Raw genomic sequence first — 19,209 nt, 5'->3', positions numbered from 1 at the left:
TTGTCAGAAGTTACTTATAATGGATCTCACACATTAAAGCAATTTGTAGAGAGGAAAGAGCAAAATCTCCAAAGATGATGCTATTCAAGTGCCCAATTAAACTGAATTCTCTCTCCTCTTGTTCATTGTAAAACGGATCTTCACAAATAACTAAATTTCTGACTATACTACTCCAAAAATAAGACTGCTGCCTCCCTTCCTGGACACATCTTAATAACTGCTTAATGGCACAAAGCAATGAAAACTAGCTATCGCGCATAACCCATTTTTAAAATTACATCACTCAGCCATTTACACATTTTTTTCTTCACAAACATCAGAATTTGTCCGTTTTCTTTTCCCTCTATCATGATCCCTTCAATAGTTTTGGGACCGAGGTCTGAAAATCCTTCCTTTAATTTTGCCTGTTTACGGCCTTCTCCTACCCCCTAGGCCTAACATGTCAGTCAGCATTTTTCTAGCTGCAGAAAAGACAAAACTCTATTCAGAGTCTGTCAGGACTCATCTACACTAGTTTCCATGTGCAAGGAAACAGTTTCTATAAACAGCTTTTACAAACACAGCTGCACTGGCTGGAATGTAACAAAACATTTAAAAAAAATTCAAGATTACTAAGGTTAGATAACTACTAGTTTTTCAGTTTTCAAAGCTAAGCCCACACCCTCCACCACATCTGCATTCACACAAATCATTTTAAACAACTATGTTTATACCAGTTTCCTGGCACAGAGGAAAACAGTGCAGTAGGGACCCTCAATATGTCAATGCCTCTCCGTTGGGAGGAGGGGACACTGCAAATGTGATTTAAGGAACTTTTAATCCCCTAAACCCAACTCCTTAGGCTAAATATGACCTCTGCTATAAGGCTAAATTCAAATACTGCACTCAACATTTTTAAAATTACGTTTCTTAATTTTACAATTTAAACCAGTTTGATTAGAGGCTGGAAGAAAACTTTAAACTACAAGGTTGTTATTGATACTTTAGAAATAAAAAAGAAACATTTTGTGAAACTAATTAGCATCTGATCTGACTAGGCTGCCAACATTAAAAGTCAAATGCATTTTTAGAAACCAAGATGATAAATCCCAAAATTCATTTTGGAAAAAAGAAGGTTAAAAGATCTCATTACAGAATAGATGCAATAAAAAAAAACATTTCAAACTAACGATTTTATTCTCCCCTCAAAATGTATGTACAACTCTGATTAACACTAACTAGAATTATGTTCACGCATAGGTTAACAGACTACTGTCAAGGAAGAAATTTTACATTTTAAGTTTTACACACCAAAGACAAAAGGACACAGTAGGAAACTCTATTACCATAGTATCTGAGTACCTCACAAGCTTTAGCGTATTTATCCTCGCAACCTTTGTGAGGTAGGGAAAGGACAGTTACCTTTTTCTTCGAGATGTGTTGCTCAGGTGTATTCCACAGTAGGTGTGAGTGTGCGCCACGTGCACCGGTGCCGGAAGTTTTTCCCTTCGCAGTACCCGTACTGGGGGAGCGCCGCTGTGACCCCTAGAGTGCCACCTCTATACTGGGCTATAAGGGGAGCTGCGCACTCCCCCCATATCTCAGTTCCTTCTTGCCGGACAACTCCAACAGAGGGGAAAGAGGGTGGGATGTGGAATACACCTCAGCAACACATCTCGAAGAACGCCAGTTACGGAACAGGTAACTGCCCTTTCTTCTTCGAGTGATTGCTCCTGTGTATTCCACAGTAGGTGATTCCAAGCTATCCCTGTTGGAGGTGGGTAGGAGTTCACGATAGACCGGGACGGAGATCTGCCCTGCCGAACCCAGCATCATCCCTAGACTGGGAGACAAACGCATAATGCAAAGTGAACATGTGAACTGAGGCCCAAGTGGTCACTCTACAAATGTCTCGGATAGGGACATGGGCTACGAAGGCAGCTGATGAGGCCTGAGCTCTCGTTGAGTGTGCCCTAACGATTGGTGGCGGGGGAACCTCTGCCAGGTCATAGCACATGCATATACATGAGGTAATCCAGCGGGAAAGATGCTGGGTGGAAATAGGTTGCCCCTTCACCCGCTCAGCCGAAGCAACAAAATGCTGCAAGGATTTCCGGAACGGTTTGATCCGATCCAGGTAAAATGCCAGCGCTCTACGTACATCGAGCGTGTGGAGGCAGCGTTCCTCGTTGGAGGAATGGGGCTTAGGAAAGAGCACGGGGAGAAAGATGCTCTGGTCCATATGGAAGGCGGAGACCACCTTCGGGAGGAACTCCGGGTGTGGGCAAAGCTGGACTTTATCCCTGTGGAAGACCGTATAGGGGGGTTCTGAGGTCAAGGCCCTGAGTTCCGAGACATGGCAGGCCGACGTTATTGCTACAAGGAAGGCCACCTTCCATGAGAGGTGAGACCAGGAACACATGGCCAGAGGTTCAAAGGGAAGACCGGTGAGTCGTGACAAAACCAGGTTCAGGTCCCACTGTGGCACTGGGGGGGTCTAGCGTATGGGAACGAACGGTCAAGGCCCATCAGGAAGCGGGAGGTCACAGAGTGGGAAAAGACCGAGTGCCCTTGCACCAGCGGGTGGAAGGCCGATGTAGCCGCCCAGTGTACCCTGACCGAGGCGGGTGCCAGTCCTTGGGTCCTAAGGGACAGGAGGTAGTCCAGGATAAGCTGGAGAAGTGCGGAGGAGGGGGAGACTCCCTGCTCACTCGCCCACTTGGAGAACCTGGACCACTTTGCCATGTATGTACAGCGCATGGAGGGCTTCCTGCTTTCCAGGAGGACCTGCCTTACCTGCTCCGAACACCTGCCCTCCTCCTCGTCTAGCCGCGGAGCAACCACGCTGTAAGGTGGAGCACGGCTAGATTGGGATGGAGGAGGCAGCCCCCACTCTGGGAGAGGAGGTCCGGGCGAAGTGGCAGCATCCTCGGGGGGGCCGCCAAGAGGCGAAGGAGAGTCCCGTACCAGTGTTGGTGGGCTCATGCCGGGGTTATGAGGATGACTCTCGCCTTGTCTGCTTTTACCTTTTGCAGGACTTTGTGGATGAGGGGGAACGGTGGGAAAGCGTAAAGGAGCTGGCCCAACCACCGAAGGACGAATGCATCGGAGATTGCGCCCCTCCCCATCCCTTCCCTGGAGCAGAACAGGGGGCAATGCCGGTTCTGGCCAGATGCAAAGAGGTTGACCTGAGGAACTCCTCACTCTCGGAAGAGACGGTGAGCGACCTCCGAGTGAAGCGACCACTTGTACTGGGGGGAGAAGACCCTGCTGAGGCAATCTGCTTGCGTATTGCAGACGCCCGGGAGGTGTGCGGCCCTCAGAGAGATATCATGGGCTATACAGAACTCCCATAGGCTCAGGGCTTCCCGGCAGAGGGCTAGGGAGTGAGTCCCGCCTTGCCCGTTGATGTAGTACATGGCAGCAGTGTTGTCCATGAGGACCCTGACCAGCCTGCCATGAAGGTGCGTATGAAAGGCCACGCACGCCAACTGTACCGCCCTGAGCTCTTTGACATTTATGTGAAGGGACACGTCCCGGGATCAAACATGTCCCTTGGGTTTGCATGTTTCCTGTGTGGCCTCCCCAACCCAGGTCTACAGACGGGCTGGCATCCCGAAAGGGAACCCTTTGTAGCATATTGCTCAGGCAAGACCACCACTGAAGGGAAGCCAGTATCGGGGACGGAACCGTGAGAACCTTGTCCAGCCCGTCCCGGGCCTGAGAGAATTGGGAGGAAAGCCAGAGTTGGAGGGGCCTCATTCGGAGTCTGGCATGGCAGACCACATATGTACATGCCACCATGTGGCTCAGAATTTGAAGGCACATTCCTACCGTTGTCACCGGGAAAGCCGTGACCGAGGCAATGAGATCTCTCAGGGCCTTGAACCTGTCTAGGGGGAGAGAGGCTGTGGCCCTCGAAGAGTCCAGCAACGTCCCAATGAACTCCTTGCGCTGAACTGGAACTAAGGTTGATTTGGTCTTGTTCACCACTAGGTCAAGACCGGCGCATGTTGAGAGGAGCAGCTCCACATGGGTCTGCATCTCAGAACACGAGTCGCCCTTGAGTAGCCAACTGTCCAGGTATGGGAAGAACGGCAGCCCCTCCCGCCTGAGGTAGGCCGCTACCACAGCCATACACTTCGTGAAAACCCTGGGTGCCGTGGATAGGCCAAACAGAAGGACTGCAAACTGGTAGTGGTCTAGCCCAGCGGTCCCCAACCTTTTTGGCACCAGGGACCGGTTTTGTAGAAAAAAAAATTTCCGCGGACCTGTGGGATGGTTTTGGGACGATTCAAGCGCATTACATTTATTTTTGTACTTTTATTTCTATTATTATTGTAATATATAATGAAATAATTATACAACTGACCATAATGCAGAATTAGTGGCAGCCCTGCCCCCTATCTGACCCCCACCCACTTCCTGCCCCCCCGACTGCCCGCCCCCCTCAGAATCCCCGACCCATCCTGCTCCTTGTCCCCTCACCATCCCCCAGAGACCCCCACCACCCTGGGACCCCACCCCTGCTCCCTGTCCCCTGACTGCCCCAACCCCTATCCCCCCGCCCGCTGAGTCCTGACAGACCCCCCCGGAACACCCACAATCCAACCCCCCCCATTCCCTGCCCCCTGACCACCCCCCCTGACCGTCCCCCCAACCTCCGCCCCCTCTCTGTGCTCTGACTGTCCCCAGGACTCCCTGCCCCTTAGCCAACCCCCCTGGCCCCAGCCTCTTACCTCCGGCTCCCTCCTCACCCGGAGCCTCAGCGCCTCACCCAACAGCTGCAGCGTGCCTCCGGCGGGGCCTGAGCCCCGCCCCGCTCAGAGCCGCGTGGTGAGGGGGCGGGACTGGGAGCTCCACGCCGAGCGGAGGCAGCTGAGCTCAGCCCGGAGCTCACAGCCCCGCCCCCTCACCACACGGCTCTGAGGGGGCGGGGCTCAGGGGCCCCGCCGGAGACACGCCGCTTGATGTGCTAGGGGTCGGTTCGCGGCCCGGTTCCTAACAGGCCGCGGACCGGGGGTTGGGGACCCCGGTCTAGCCCCACTAGGAAGCGCCTGTGCCCCTCAACAATATGGATGTGGAAGTACACGCCCTGGAGGTCCAGGGACACATACCAGTCCCCCGGGTCCAGGGAGGGGATAATAGAGGCCAGGGACACCATGCGGAACTTGGAGCAGGCCAGGAAACTGTTTAGGCCCCGGAGGTCCAGGATGGGCCTGAGGCCCCCTTTGGTCTTCGGGATCAGGAAGTACTGGGAGTAGAACCCCTTGCCCTGGAATTCTACTGGTACTCTTTCCACCGCCCTCAGGTGCAGTAAACAGTACACCACCTGCTCCAGGAGGCAGACATGCTCCGGGTCTCCCAGGGAAGGCGGGTGGTTTGGAGGGGGTGAGGTGAACTGCAACATGTAGCCCTTGGAAATGGTGCTGAGGACCCACTGGTCCGATGTTATACGGGACCACGCCATGCGGAAGGCAGACAAACGGTTGCAGAACACAAACTTTATTAATCGGGCGGTCTCCCTGGCAACTGGCCCGGTGCCCCCCCTGCAAATAGTCAAAAACTGCCTCTTTCTCTGCCTCTTGCCCTTAGAGGGCCCAGGCTGCGAGGCGGAGCGGGACTGTCACTGAGACCAGCGTTTTTGGTCTCTCGGTCTCTTATACGGGGGCTCATATCTGCTCCTCGCAGATTGAGCCGATGGTTGCAGTTTGGCCTTATCCTTAGCTGGAGGGACGTAGAGGCCCAAGGTTTGCAGGGTGATATGGGAATCCTTCATCCCATGCAGCCTGACATCCTTCTGGTCCGCGAAGAGCGCTTTCCCATCAAACGGGAGGTCTTGCATAAGGGATTGGGCCTCCGTCGACAGTCCAGACAGGAGGAGCCACGATGCCCTGCGCATGGAAATCGCTGAAGCCATCGAGCGTGCTGCAGCGTTGGCTGCGTCCAATGCCGCTTGCAGGGCCGCTTTCGCTACTGCTGGAACTGTAGCAGAGTCGGTAAACCAGAGAGTTTCTTCCACCAGGGCCTTAAAAGTCCTTCCTGTCCCAATCTGGGAGGAGAGGCTCAAACTTAGGCAGAGACTCCCACAAGTTAAAGTTATATCTGCTCAGCAATGCCTGGTGGTTGGCTACCCTGAGTTGGAAACTTGCCGAGGAATAAATTTTTCTACCAAAGGAGTCCAGTCGTCTGGCGTTCTTATTTTTGGGGGTAGGCGTGGGCTGGCCTTGTCGCTCTCTCTGGTTTACCGACTCTACCACAAGTGAGTTACGTGCCGGGTGGGAATAGAGGTACTCATGGTCTTTGGCCGGCACAAAGTACTTCCTTTCAGCCTTCTTGGAGACTGGGGCCAAGGAGACGGGAGTTCGCCACAGCGTGTTGGAAATGCTGGCTACACCCTGGTGCAGGGGCAGAGTCACATGGCCCGGTGCTGAGGGGGACAACACATTAAAGAGGGAATTGGAAGGGCCCTCCATTTCCTTGGCCTGCAGCTGGAGGCTGGATGCCACCCGCTTTAGCAGGTATTGGTGCGCCTTAAAGTCCTCCTGAGGGATTGATGGCGGGGGCGCTGTTATGGTGTCGTCCAGTGCCGGGGAAAGGGCCGGCATGGAGTTGTGGGGCCTTGGCTGGTACCAGTGGGTCGAGCCCCAGATCAGAGTCCAAGCGTGGGTCCACCAACTCGTGGCCCGCCAATCTGTCTCTTAGATGGCCAGACAAGGCTGATGGGGCCTGAGATGCTCCGGCGACGGAGCGGGACCCCGTCTGGGCGGCCATTAGCGGCCACAGTGCCTACTGGCACCACTGTCCCTGCCACGGGGCCCCTTGCCACTAACCCGGCTGAGGGCCTGGTGGCTGTAGTTGCCCTGGCTGGGCCACGCGTGCTGGAGATGGGCAACTGGGTGCCGAGGCCACCGTCGAGCGCACAGTCTCACGGGAACGGTATGAGCGGCGGTGCCTGCAATGTCGCCTCCCTCGGGACCTGGACCTTGAGGACCGGTACCCGCCTGAAGTGCTACTTCGGTACCCATGAGTGCCGCGGGAGCTCGGGTGTCGAGTCATTGCGAGGGGAATCTCAAGCGCGACGTCTAGTTGAGCGGGAACTGGAACGAGAACGACGATGTCTACCCCGTCGAGAACGGCCGTGGTGGTCACGTTGCAAAGGGAAACGTTCCCGGAGCCTCTCTCAATGCCTGTGCTCGCTGGCAGGCGGAGTAGAGGGTCCCCGAGACTCCCGTGCAGGTGGTGACCAGGATGGCATGGTCAGCGTCAAGGGAGGGCGTGAGCTGCCGGATGATCCATCGCTGAGCGCCAAACGGTGCGGGAGCGGCCCTCGGAGCGGGAACTGCGACCCGCAGGAGAGGTCTGATGGGCACCCAATGGAGGCTTGCCTCAAGACCAGGGAGCCGTCACTGGCAGCGTGCCTGGAATCGGCAGACTCGTCATGTCTTTCACAGCCTGCATTGCCTCCGGCGTCGACGGCATCCGTACCAGCGGAGATGTGCGGGCGGATGGTGCTGGGCTGCTCCGCTCAACACGAGCCGGAGGCCTTGAGCCTGGGGGGGACCATGGACTGCCCAATGTGGGACCAGCCTCTCCTCTTTCCTTGTCTCGGCGCCACTGCGAAGTAGGGCCCTTTCCCTGTTTCTTGGAGGGGGAATGGTGCCGACTGGTAGAGGGGGCCTTGCTACGCACCGACGATGCGGCAGCGGGTGCCAAGTCCGCCCGGCGTGCCTGAGTTGGGGCCAACGCCAATTCCATGAGGAGAGCACGGAGTCGAATGTCTCTCTCCTTCTTGGTCCACAGCTTGAATGACCTGCGGATCTTACAACGTTCGCTGATGTGAGTCTCACCCAAGCAGCCGATCACTCCTAGGCATAGAATGGCGACAGGAGTCGCACGACTTGAAGACTGGGACATGGGGCATGCCCCGAGCCCACTCTAATAACTGAAGTAACGATTCCAGGAATGGTACCTCTAAGGTCGAGTAGAAAGGCTGCAGAGGAGCTGAAGCACAAAGTTCCAACTACCTTCACTGGCAGCAAGAAGGAACTGAGGGTGGGGGGAGTGCGCAGCTCCCCTTATAGCGCGATATAGAGGCGCCACTCTAGGGGTCGCAGCGGCACTCCCCTAGTACGGGTACTGCTAAGGGAAAAACTTCCGGCACCGGTGCACGTGGCGAGCACGCACACCTACTGCGGAATACACCTGAGCAATCACTTGAAGAAGAAGTGCTATTAATCACATTTTACAGGTGGGAAACTGAGACACAGAGAGACTAAGTAATTTGCCCAGTGTCACACAGGAAATCTGTGTCGGAGCAGCCAAGTGAACCCAGGTCTCCCGAGACCTAGGCTAGCACCCTTGCCACTACAGGATTCCTCCTCCAAGTACAAGCTATACCAGGAATACAGACTGGAGATTTGGCCCAATCTTGTAGATTATTTGAAAGTTGTTGCAGCTAACACAAATGCTGGTGGTTTTAGAAAAGCTGCACTTTCAAAATAGAAGAAATTAACTCGATTGCCACAGCTCAATTCTAAGAAGTTGATACTACAAATTCAGCAAGCAATAGATGCACTTAAGTCACATACAGCTTTGTTTTGGATACCTTGTTTAGTATTAACCATACAAGTGTCATGTCTTTAAATGGATTTTACCTTCACATACTGTTTTGTTCTCAGGACATTCAGGAACTCTCGCACAGGGGCCGACAATGTGAATTCTGCTGCTATTTCAAGGTCCTAATGACAGTTATAAAAAGAAACTCTTTACTGAATTGAAGTTTTTTAAGCAGAGAAATAAAAATGAACATTAGTAAGTTAGATCAAACACCACTGTTACTTTACCTTCCTCAGCATCTTAGCAAAGCCAAGAGCTTTGGAGGCCCTCTCTCTAGCTTCATGAAAGAGCTCTTTCAGTGCCCGACTGGTCTCTATAACAGACCTCCTGTAATGTTGATTAGAATGAAGTTACTACAATTTAAATACACAATAGTAAGAAGAGACTGAAAAAATACCAGATAAATGTGCACAAGCAGCAAACTGAAATGAACTTACATCGCTCAGACACATATGTCACAGGAATATAAAAATAACACTGAGAGAACATTATATAAAATGCTTCTCATGCCCTTAGCTATAACCAAGGTTATTAGCTTTCACATACACAAAACAAAGATGAATTACTAACTACATACTGAAAATCCCGGAGATGATTTGGGCAGGTTTTTTTTCCATGTGCTTCAAAAAGTTTAAACACTGCAGCTTGTCCTTGACAGGACTAAAGGAGCATCAGAATAAGAGAGACCAGATATTGAAGGCTGGAATACCTGATTTCATCTGATGCAGTACTGTCATCAGCACTGGCCCAAAATTCATCACAGCTGTCTTGCAGACCAGAGTCTAGAAATTTTCCTGTAGATTTCAGCAGCATTCCTGCAATATCACTGAAACAAAAAGAAAATGGGGAGAAACATCACTTTCATTTATGCACTAACACTCCTTTTATTTCCTCCGTATTGCATCCCACATAAGAGAGCCATGCTGCCCCGTCTCAGCAACTTGTGGGATCGCCCCTTCCTCTCAAGAAAGGGTGAAAGCCCAGTAAGGCAAGCAGGGCCAAATAGGCTTGCCACAGAAGGGGCCACCCCTGGTTCAGTTATTGCAGCAGCATGAGTACCTGTTCTGTCCTGCGACCAGACCCACTACAAAGTTTTCAGCATGAGTTTCTGTCTCACTTTGACATAGCAGAAGACTAGAGCTGAACAACGGTTGCTTGAGGGAGAGGTTATACTAGGCATCAAAAGCCTAGCAATCATTTATGGAGCAGTTACCCACAACAATGTGGCAAGCAGAAGCAGGAGCCCAGATTCAAGACTGAGGGGCTCCTCACAGAACTGATGCCTCTGGGCTATGTGATGTTATAGTAGTAATAAGAGAACCAGAAATTTTGTAAATATGGCAGCAGTCACACCCTGAAAAAATTAGGCACCATGAGTTTGCTCTGAATCATTCATTCAAGTTGAATGGAAGCTATATAACTGTGGTACTTTTCTGGAATTTTAGCAGGTCTGAAACCTTCCCCAGTAACCACTTACATGGGATGTAGACAATCAAAACAGCTACTTTAATTGGAGAAAACTCAGGAAACAGGTATTTCCTATTAAACTGAGCAAATATTCTGCACTTTTAATTGTAGTTGCTGAAATTTGTTGTTTGTTGAGATAATTTCTGACCTACTTGTCCTGTACCCTTAGAGGTGTTAACATGTCCACTGAAAGTCATATAGGTTATCAGCATTTGCTCTCTGTGAAGGGTGCACATCATTTAAAACTGCTGTAAGGGATGGTTAAGGAGCCACATCTAAAAGAAGGCCTAATGGACTCCACCCAGAAACCAGCATCTCGTGTACAGAGGGTTCTACTGGGTAATGTTCTGACCACGTGGGTGGGTGTCTGTAGGTTGGAAAAAAGTCTGTGGGGGGTGGGGGAGGGAAAGAGAGACCAGAAACAGAGACTCGGGGTATGTCTACACTACAAGTGCTATAGTGTAGACACTTACTAAACCAATGGAGGGTTTTTTCTGTCAATGCAGTAAATCCACTCTCTTGAGAGGCAGTAGCTAGGAAGATGGACGAATTCTTCTCTCTACCTAGTTGTGTCTACGCCTAACTATATCGCCCAGGGTATCACATTTTTCACAGCCTCGACAATATAGCTAAGTTTTAGATGCAAATGAGATCTCAGAGGCAGCGAAAAAGCCAAGCAACTGTCTGTAAGCACAGTGTAACCCTGGGAGAAGCCTAAAGGAAGATTCAGGATCGGGGTATATGTTGAAAGATGCTACAGTTGTAAGCAAAGCAGCTGTCCCCTGGTTTTCATTCCTTCTGCCTTCAGAAAAACAGGTCTTTGTACATTCCTTGTACATAAACAAGACTGAATAAAAAAATACCCAACTATATCATCAATTTTTGCTCCTAACTGGAATATCCCCAGGGCACTGAACTTTGACTGCCCACTCAGATCAAAAAGGGGCAGCAGTACTGTTTGGCATTTTGATATTTTTAAAATGGTCAGAAATTGAAACTTAATTTTGTATAATAATAAAAAGGTATATAAAAGTGTATCCATGTTTCTTTTATAGTGAGTTCAACTGACACAAGTTTGAAATCTGAAAGTCCTCTACAGGAGGTCAATTTCAAGGGTCATATAACTTCCATGTCTCATCTATCTAACTTCCAGGATCCTAGAATATATTTGCTAACACTACCTGGATAAATTTAGTTAAAAATAAGATGGCCACTTAAAACTGCATGAACTGGAATCCACTGATACATTCAATTAAGTAGCTTCTAAAGTCCTATTTATAGAATTTATGTATTCTTTTATTTTTGGATTCTGATTCTGCAATTAAAATACATCTTGGAACTGATAACACAGAGAAAATTGTGCGTGTGACGTTAGTCTGGAGCATAATAGAAATTACTTTGAGAGATCAGGACATTATAATTATACAGTGTGACTCTAACTGGTCTAAATGTCTGGAATAAATTGACAGGACAAGAAGAGTGATTTAAGTCGTCCTACCAGAACAGTTTTCCAGACTGAGCTTCACCTCCTCGTATATAAGGAGTTATTTCTTTGGTGAAATTCCATTCTTCCTCTAAAAGATTTTTTAAACTATGAGATGCTTGAGGTAACTGCTGTAGCATTTGGATCCAGCTTCGCATATAATCAAAATAAACCTGCAAATGGAAAAAAAGTTATTTAGATTGTACTTGTTATAAAATCTGTAATTAAGGGGCCTAATTTTCCACATAATACCACGCTGATGGAGGGAACTATCTGTAATATTCTGTTTGCTGCAGCAGAAAATATGCTGCAAGCTTCTCTGCAATTTGTGGCACTGGAAGATGAACGAGACACCAAATTATTATTTTGAGAAACACACGCAAAGACAGACAATGGAGACTGCAGATATTTGCACAAACATGAGGAGCTCCACTTTATATGCACTCCTTCCCAATCCCTCTCCCATATGCAAACAAGTACAGTCAGCTCAGCTGTCATTCACTACTGACAGTGTCATTTTCACTACAAGTTGTCAAGTTGTCACCCACTACTGACAACAGTGAATTCCATGGCATGTCAATGTTGGGCTTACTGAGCGGAGGGAAGAATTAGTGCCAATTTAAAGGTATCTTAATAATAGTGGTGTTCTCAGAGATTCTTTCTTCTACATGCATCTCACTGTCAGTGTGCACAGCCTACCCACATAAGTCAAGAATCTTTTAGCAAGGCATGTCGACTGAGATTGCACATGCACTGTGTGTATTCTCATGCTCCCTCCAATGACGGTATAAAGGGCAGAACAGCCATAACCACTACTCAGTTTCTTTATTAATACAGAAATCCAGAAACTCCTTAACATGCGGAAGGAACATGGGTTTTGGGATCTGTGTGGACAAAAGCATCTTGAAGAATTTCAGTTACTTAAGGTAAGTGTCTGCACTTTGTCCACAAATCCCTTTGTAGGCAAGTGACTAGAAGTCCTTTCCAAGGAGATAGGTGATAGGATTCCCACCTAAATTATGGCTAAGGATATGATTTTGTTACTGAGGTCACAGATTCCATGACTTCAACAGACCTCCGTGACTTCTGCCCACTGCAACGGCGGGGCTGGAGAAGCTGTCAGCCCCCGGTGGTCAGCCCCTGGCAGCAGGGCTTGGACTATTAGTCCACTTCCCCCCCACTCCCCAGGTATTTTTAGTAAAAGTCACAGACAGGTAGTGGCTGACCGCTACCTGTCCATGGCTTTTACTAAAAATACCCGTGACAATATCTAACCTTAATTATGACTGTAGGTCAGCTCTTCCAAATTGGGCAACTAGTCTAGAAGTTGCCACAATGGAGTAGTGACTGGTAAACATATGAACTGAACTCCAAATCTCAGAAACAGGGACTCTCCAAAAGCAAGCAACAAATGTTGACTGAGCTCTAGTAGAGACTGTGCCCTAACTCAAGAGGGAAGAAGTAGTTTAATGAGCAGGAAATCTTAACGCAGTCTGTAACCCATTTAGAGAGTCTCTGAAAGGAAACAGCTTGTCCTTTGATTTATTAGCAAAAGCCAAAGAGTCTGAATGATCTTTGAAAGGACACAGCCCTAAGAAGATCTAGTGTGTGGAGTTCAGAGTCTGAAGGCGAGCCATGAGATTTAGAAAAAAAAAATACCATTTAGTGTGTACTTTGATTTATATGAACATCTGAAACCACTTCTGGTAAAAAAAAATATGATGCAGCCTGAGAGTAATCCTGTCTTTCTGAAAAATTGTGTATGGAAGGCTTATTATCAAAGCCTGAATTTTCCTCACCCAGCAAGCCAAAGTGATAACTACTAAAAAAGTGAACATGACGACCGGTTCATAGGGACAATCCATTAGAAACAGGAGCACAACATTCAAATCTCAGGTAAGCAATGCAATGGCTCTTTAACCAGTGGAAATACATGACTCAGGCTTTTTAAAAATGCAAAAGGACTATACCTAATACATCTAGAAATTGGGTGAGGTCAGAGAGAAACAACTGATATGTTGGAACACTAATGTGACAAGCTTGGGCAACAAAATGGAGGAACTAGAGCAGGGGTTAGCAACCTTTCAGAAGTGGTGTGCCGAGTCTTCATTTAGTCACTCTAATTTAAGGTTTCGTGTGCCAGTAATACATTTTAACATTTTTAGAAGGTCTCTTTCTATAAGTCTATAATATATAACTAAACTATTGTTGTATGTAAAGTAAATAAGGTTTTTAAAATTTTTAAGAAGCTTCATTTTAAATTAAATTAAAATGCAGAGCCCCCCAGACCGGTGGCCAGGACCCGGGCAGTGTGAGTGCCACTAAAAATCAGCTCGCATGCCGCCTTTGGCACACATGCCATAGGTTGCCTACCCCTGAACTAGAGCTACCAGTTTAGTATAGGAAACCAGATATTATAGAAGTAACAGAAACACGGAGGAACAATTAGCAGGACTGGAACCAACAAGAGGTGATATTTTACATTTGGTTATAGTAAGTAGCGAGGACATTACAGACAAGCTAGTCATAGAAAATAACACTGGATAGAGCAATCAAAAGTTGACTTAGTTAAAATTAAAAATGGAAGGAGAATCAAAAACATTTTCAATTTCAAAAAGGCAAACTTTTGGAAATTAAGGGAACTAGTTAGTGAACCCTCAGGATAATTTATTAGCTAGTAATCTTTCTAGATAATTTCTTAGCCCTCTGATCAGCAGTAATTACAGCCTATGCATCCACAAAAGAGAAAGGTGATTGCCAACAGGAGAAGAAATAAAGATCCTCTACATCTGGTCCAGGAATCTCGACTGCAGCCTCAAATCTGAAACCGCTAGCCAGATGAAGAGTGCATTGTCATAGAAGTTTAAAAGAGAGGCCTTTTTCTAGAAGAGTCAGGAAACTTTTGGAGTACAGATATGAAGAAGATGGAGAAGAAGAAAGATTAGGATCTAATCTGTTGGCGGGCCGAGATGGTTTGTTTACCTCGCATCTGCAGGCACAGAGGTAAACCTAAGTAAACACAGTGTCCCGGCCGTGAGCTGCTTATCCTGATGGGCCGGGACAGCAACTGGTGGGGAAATTCTTGGGGGACGGGGGAGAAGCCGGGGGTCAGGAGAGTAACCCCTGTGATCACCCCCACATGACCCCACCCCTAGCCCGGGACCCCCACACTCTCCCCATCCCACCCCTTCCCACCTTATCTGGGGAGGGCCAGGGGATGATGTCTCTGGCCTGGCTGGAGCTGCCCTTCACCAGGTCTGACTCTCATCCTCTCTTCTCCACTCTGCCCAAGAACCAGTAAGGGGAGCACTGAGAACATATGTGAGAGTCCCTGCTCTCAGCTCTAGTGCCCAGCACCACAGCAGCCAGGAGCAGCATTTTCAACAAAACCTCTGCTCACGTCCTGTGCAACCCGGGGCATGTCCAGGACACACAGAATCTTTGAAGAATTTAGCTGCCAGACTAACAATTCTCTGGTGAACTGTGATTTTTTTCAAAGGCTTATTAGTTGGCCCAATTGGGGAGGTTTTTCACAAGAACAGCAGAAGGCTGGGGGAGGGATAGCTCAGTGGTTTGAGCATTGGCCTGCTAAACCCAGGGTTGTGAGTTTAATCCTTGAGGAGGCCACTTAGGGATCTGGGGCAAAAATTGGTCCTGCTAGTGAAGGCAGGGGGCTGGACTCAATGACCTTTCAAGGTCCCTTCCAGTTCTAGGAGATTGGTATATCTCCAATTATTACCATTACCAAGGCCCATTTCTGACACAAAGGCTGCTAAATTTCAAGCTCTTGCTTCAAAGCATGGAGGCACTAGAACTTCTCAATGAAATGGTTAAAAGCTGCCTTTTTTTTGGTTTGTTTTTGGTTTGTTTTTTAAACATGGGCAAAAAAAAATTTTCTCTAATCTAGTTCTCAGAAACAGCTGAACCACTTTTGCTGAAAGTTTCCAAAAAATTCTGCCTAAGGCAGATGGGAAATTTCAGCTCCAACAGCTGAAATCTGGCAAATTTATAAGACTGAAAACAGGGTCTAATAATAATAAGTGTCAGCTAACCTTAACTATATGCAGCGCTGTCAGTTCTCCCTATAATGAGACACCAAAATCAGAGTCTTCCTGAGCCTCCCTTATTCTTTAAGCTACTTAAAAAAAAAAAAAAAAAAAAAAAGCCACACACAATGAAAAGATATCAAGCCACATTAAAGAAACGAAGTTTTAATTGAAACCCACAAAAACAAAGCAACTTCAGTTACACTCACTGGAGACCAGCAGTATATTCTTAAATAAGCCTTCTGTGTTTAGTTATTGCAGTAACAAATATACTAAAAACAAGACGTGCTTCTAGGCTGGCTACAAAATCAAGGTGAAAATTAAAGCAAAAAGATGTTAACCAGACAACTGTTTTCCTTGGCTTAATTTAAATCTTAATATTACTTGCATTTAATTTTTTATCACATTTCTGATTCTATGATGAGCTATTTTATAAACAAAGGCAATTTGCCAAAAAAGTATATTATTGACTCTCTTAGGACCTAAGAGAATAGCAATTCCCACAGTCCAGTCATCAAAAATATCAACATTGTCTCTAACATACTTTATTTACATCCTTTGATAACATTTATTAGAACAATGACCATTATTGCCATTTTAAAAAAAGGTAATATAAGATGGCTAGACAGTTACTAGCTAAGGAAGGACAATCAGAAATGATCCCAAGACCTAGAATCAGGCAAATGTATAACAGATGTATATAACCAAAAATATTCCCTCTTTTGCTACTCACCATTAACATTTTATGCAAGTCCTCTTCAAAAGAATCTATGTTGTAGTCAATCTTCTGTAAGTCATCTAACACCTCACGTAACATAAACTGATAATATTGCTTCATTAGCAGGCCACCCTTCAGGACCTCTTTACACTCTCTTGCTAGCTGCAATAGAAGAAACCACAGACTGCAATCAATCTGCTATTCTCAATTTCCCTGAGATTTGGGAATTAAAGTTTAGCTTGTTTAAATAATACATTTGTGTCATTATTGTGTTTCTCTGGCTTTCACAGACTAGTTGGATTGTTCCTATATCTCCTGGGAAGTTTTGCATAAGTTCTCCTGAGACTGTAATGCCACTCAGCAAGTTACTGCAAGTAGGGATTGCAGCAAATGGTTGAAATTTTATTTTTGCTATTTGGAAAACCATTGTATTCAACTGACTGGATAGTTTAAAATTTTATAATTGGACAAGGAGCTTCACACCTTTAGAGCAATGGTTTAAATCCATAGCAAGTCAGTAATAATAGGTCATTTGACAGTTGTCAACTGTTTGGAAGCCTATGTGAAATAATTTACTATACTGGTTCCTACTGGGCAGGTATCCACAACACGAAACACATCACAACAACTGACAATGACTGGCACCCTCCCTTGTTGACAGTTTGGCAAAAGAAGCCAAGGACTGAATGAATAATCTACTTATTCACATAAGTGATCACTTCAGGTCAAGACATAGGCACATCAATGAGGCTGGCCATTCCATATCTGCTCTAGGAAGCATAGGTTTTTAAACAAGAAGACACTAGAAGCACACTGTAGGAATCAACCATGCACTGGCAACGAGACAGTCTGGATGAAATAAAAGGAATTTTCCATTCCCAAATCTGTATTATTCCAAACCTAACTTCTATCCATAGATCTGACTATGCATCACTTTCCTTGAGCACCGATTTAATTAGATTTAGGTATGGGAGTGGGATTTTTTTCTTTTTTAAACTCTATGGAAAACATTACGACTAATTTTCTTTCTGGAGAAAAAAAAATTACTACACTGAACCCAGTGTATGAGAAGGCTTAACAGAAAAGTCAAGAAATACAAAAAGTAGCACCCCGTATTATTACGGTGCAGTGGCTATGCAGTCCAGTCATGGATCACAACCCCATTCTGCTAGGTGCTGAACAAACAGAACAAAAAGACAGTCACTGTCTCAAAGAACTGAAACAAATAATCATTTATTCTTAGGCCTTGTCTACACTTTTAAAAATTAGATCAACCTAACTACATCACTCAGGACTCTGAAAAATGTTGTGCCCTAAGTGCCATGTACTGTGTACCTCGAGAGTAGATGCAGATAGGTCAATGGAAGAATTCTTCCGTCAACCTAGCAACCGCCTCTTGAAGAGATGGATTAACTGAATTGATGGAAAAACTCCCTCCATAGACATTGGAAGTGTTTACACTATAGTGCTACAGCGGCACCGTTGCTGTGTGGTAGCTGTGCCATTGTAGCTTAGACATGCCCTGATATATTACAGATATGATATATTAAATACAGACCTGATATATTAAAAATATATATATATACACACTGTGTTGTGGATAAAGGAAGAAAAGGTTGCTCTGATTCTACAGGTGCACCAAATGTAGCTCATTTTATTTTGCACAACTAAGATTACTGAACCAGATTTGGAAATCAGGCAAAAAGAATAGCTAAACCCCTAGCATGTCACATATTTTAAAGAACAAACCCATTTTCTTCTCCATTCACTCATACAATATGCACCCTGCCAATCTATTAACTTGTTATGTCCAAGAAGTATATCAGCCCTCCCTTATAAGACATATAACATATTATTCAGCTCTTAAGTAAGTGTAGTGGTGGCAGTGGATGCTCAGTGACTAGCTGAAAGCCTTTTATTTGCAAATTGGTTAATATTTACTATTGCTGCTGACCCATTTACATAGGTTTGAGGGGTTGTTACAGAAGTTCTCAGCTGATTTATGCGGACTGCCTTAAAATTGCTAATAGTGTGAAATTTGTGACTGTACCTAAATAATTGAGGTCAAAGGAAACTAACTGCATAGTTTACTTCCGTGCCTATGGGTCATTTGTTAAAATTACGACCCTAACAGTAGAGTTCACAATTAGATATATCGCATTTACAGAAGTTACCACTTTATAATGGCCTTTCTAAAAATTGTTAATAGATGTTCCCATAGCGGCACATACAATATTTTACATGTTTAACATTTAATTCTTTTTTAAAAAATAGATTTTTAAAGAATATGCCAACAACATTTCATTAAAAAAATAAAGCAGATTCTTCATTCCAAAACCTTAACCAGGCATCTAATATTACCATATGCAAAAATAACTATTTGTACTCCATAACAGAACAATTAAATACACGTAGAAGTTTTATAGAAAAAACTGTAACTGGGCTAAAAAAAGTTGTAAGTGGCAGCTGAAAGGAATTTAAAACAACAAAGCAATGAGCACCTTCAAAAACATGTTCTGAACTGTACATACTAAGGGGTGTCTACTATGGTCCAATCTACACTGACCGAAAGTGTAGCTGCCAATGCTGTTTCTCTGAGGAATAAGCAATTCAAGGATTCTTTTCTGAAAACCATGCTGGACATATGATGTAATCTCCAAATTACTATCGTCTATAGCAGTTTTATAATATGGTTATTTGTCAGAGATTTGTAAATTAGGCTTCTGCAACCAAGCTTTTGACAAACTGGACCAATCAATTTCCCTATGCTGTTCAGACTTGCTAGGCAAAGTTACTAACCACCAGCTCCCACGGTTAATCTGACCACCCAGATAGACTTTCTTTAATTAGATGTTTTCTTAGTCCTTAAACACACTTGTGAAAAATACTAACTGGAG

The 19,209-nt window shown here is 46.1% G+C and overlaps 1 protein-coding gene across 6 annotated transcripts in view; it reads right to left on the bottom strand.

Annotated features, from left to right (window-relative positions):
• MAP3K4 (mitogen-activated protein kinase kinase kinase 4) overlaps window positions 1-19,209 on the bottom strand; it is a 165,595-nt gene that overhangs the window by 61,798 nt on the left and 84,588 nt on the right. For all 6 annotated transcript variants that reach the window (XM_045010684.1, XM_045010679.1, XM_045010682.1 and 3 more), the window contains exons 5-9: window positions 16,328-16,474; window positions 11,564-11,721; window positions 9,308-9,424; window positions 8,826-8,925; window positions 8,637-8,720 (exon numbers count right to left, since the gene is read on the bottom strand). In XM_045010684.1, the coding sequence (XP_044866619.1) occupies window positions 8,637-8,720; window positions 8,826-8,925; window positions 9,308-9,424; window positions 11,564-11,721; window positions 16,328-16,474 (606 nt within the window). The remainder of the gene's footprint in view (window positions 1-8,636; window positions 8,721-8,825; window positions 8,926-9,307; window positions 9,425-11,563; window positions 11,722-16,327; window positions 16,475-19,209) is intronic.

The sequence above is a fragment of the Mauremys mutica genome, chromosome 3 (assembly GCF_020497125.1).
Source record: "Mauremys mutica isolate MM-2020 ecotype Southern chromosome 3, ASM2049712v1, whole genome shotgun sequence".
Lineage (NCBI taxonomy): Eukaryota > Metazoa > Chordata > Testudines > Geoemydidae > Mauremys > Mauremys mutica.
This window is presented reverse-complemented; position numbering and strand designations above follow the sequence as displayed.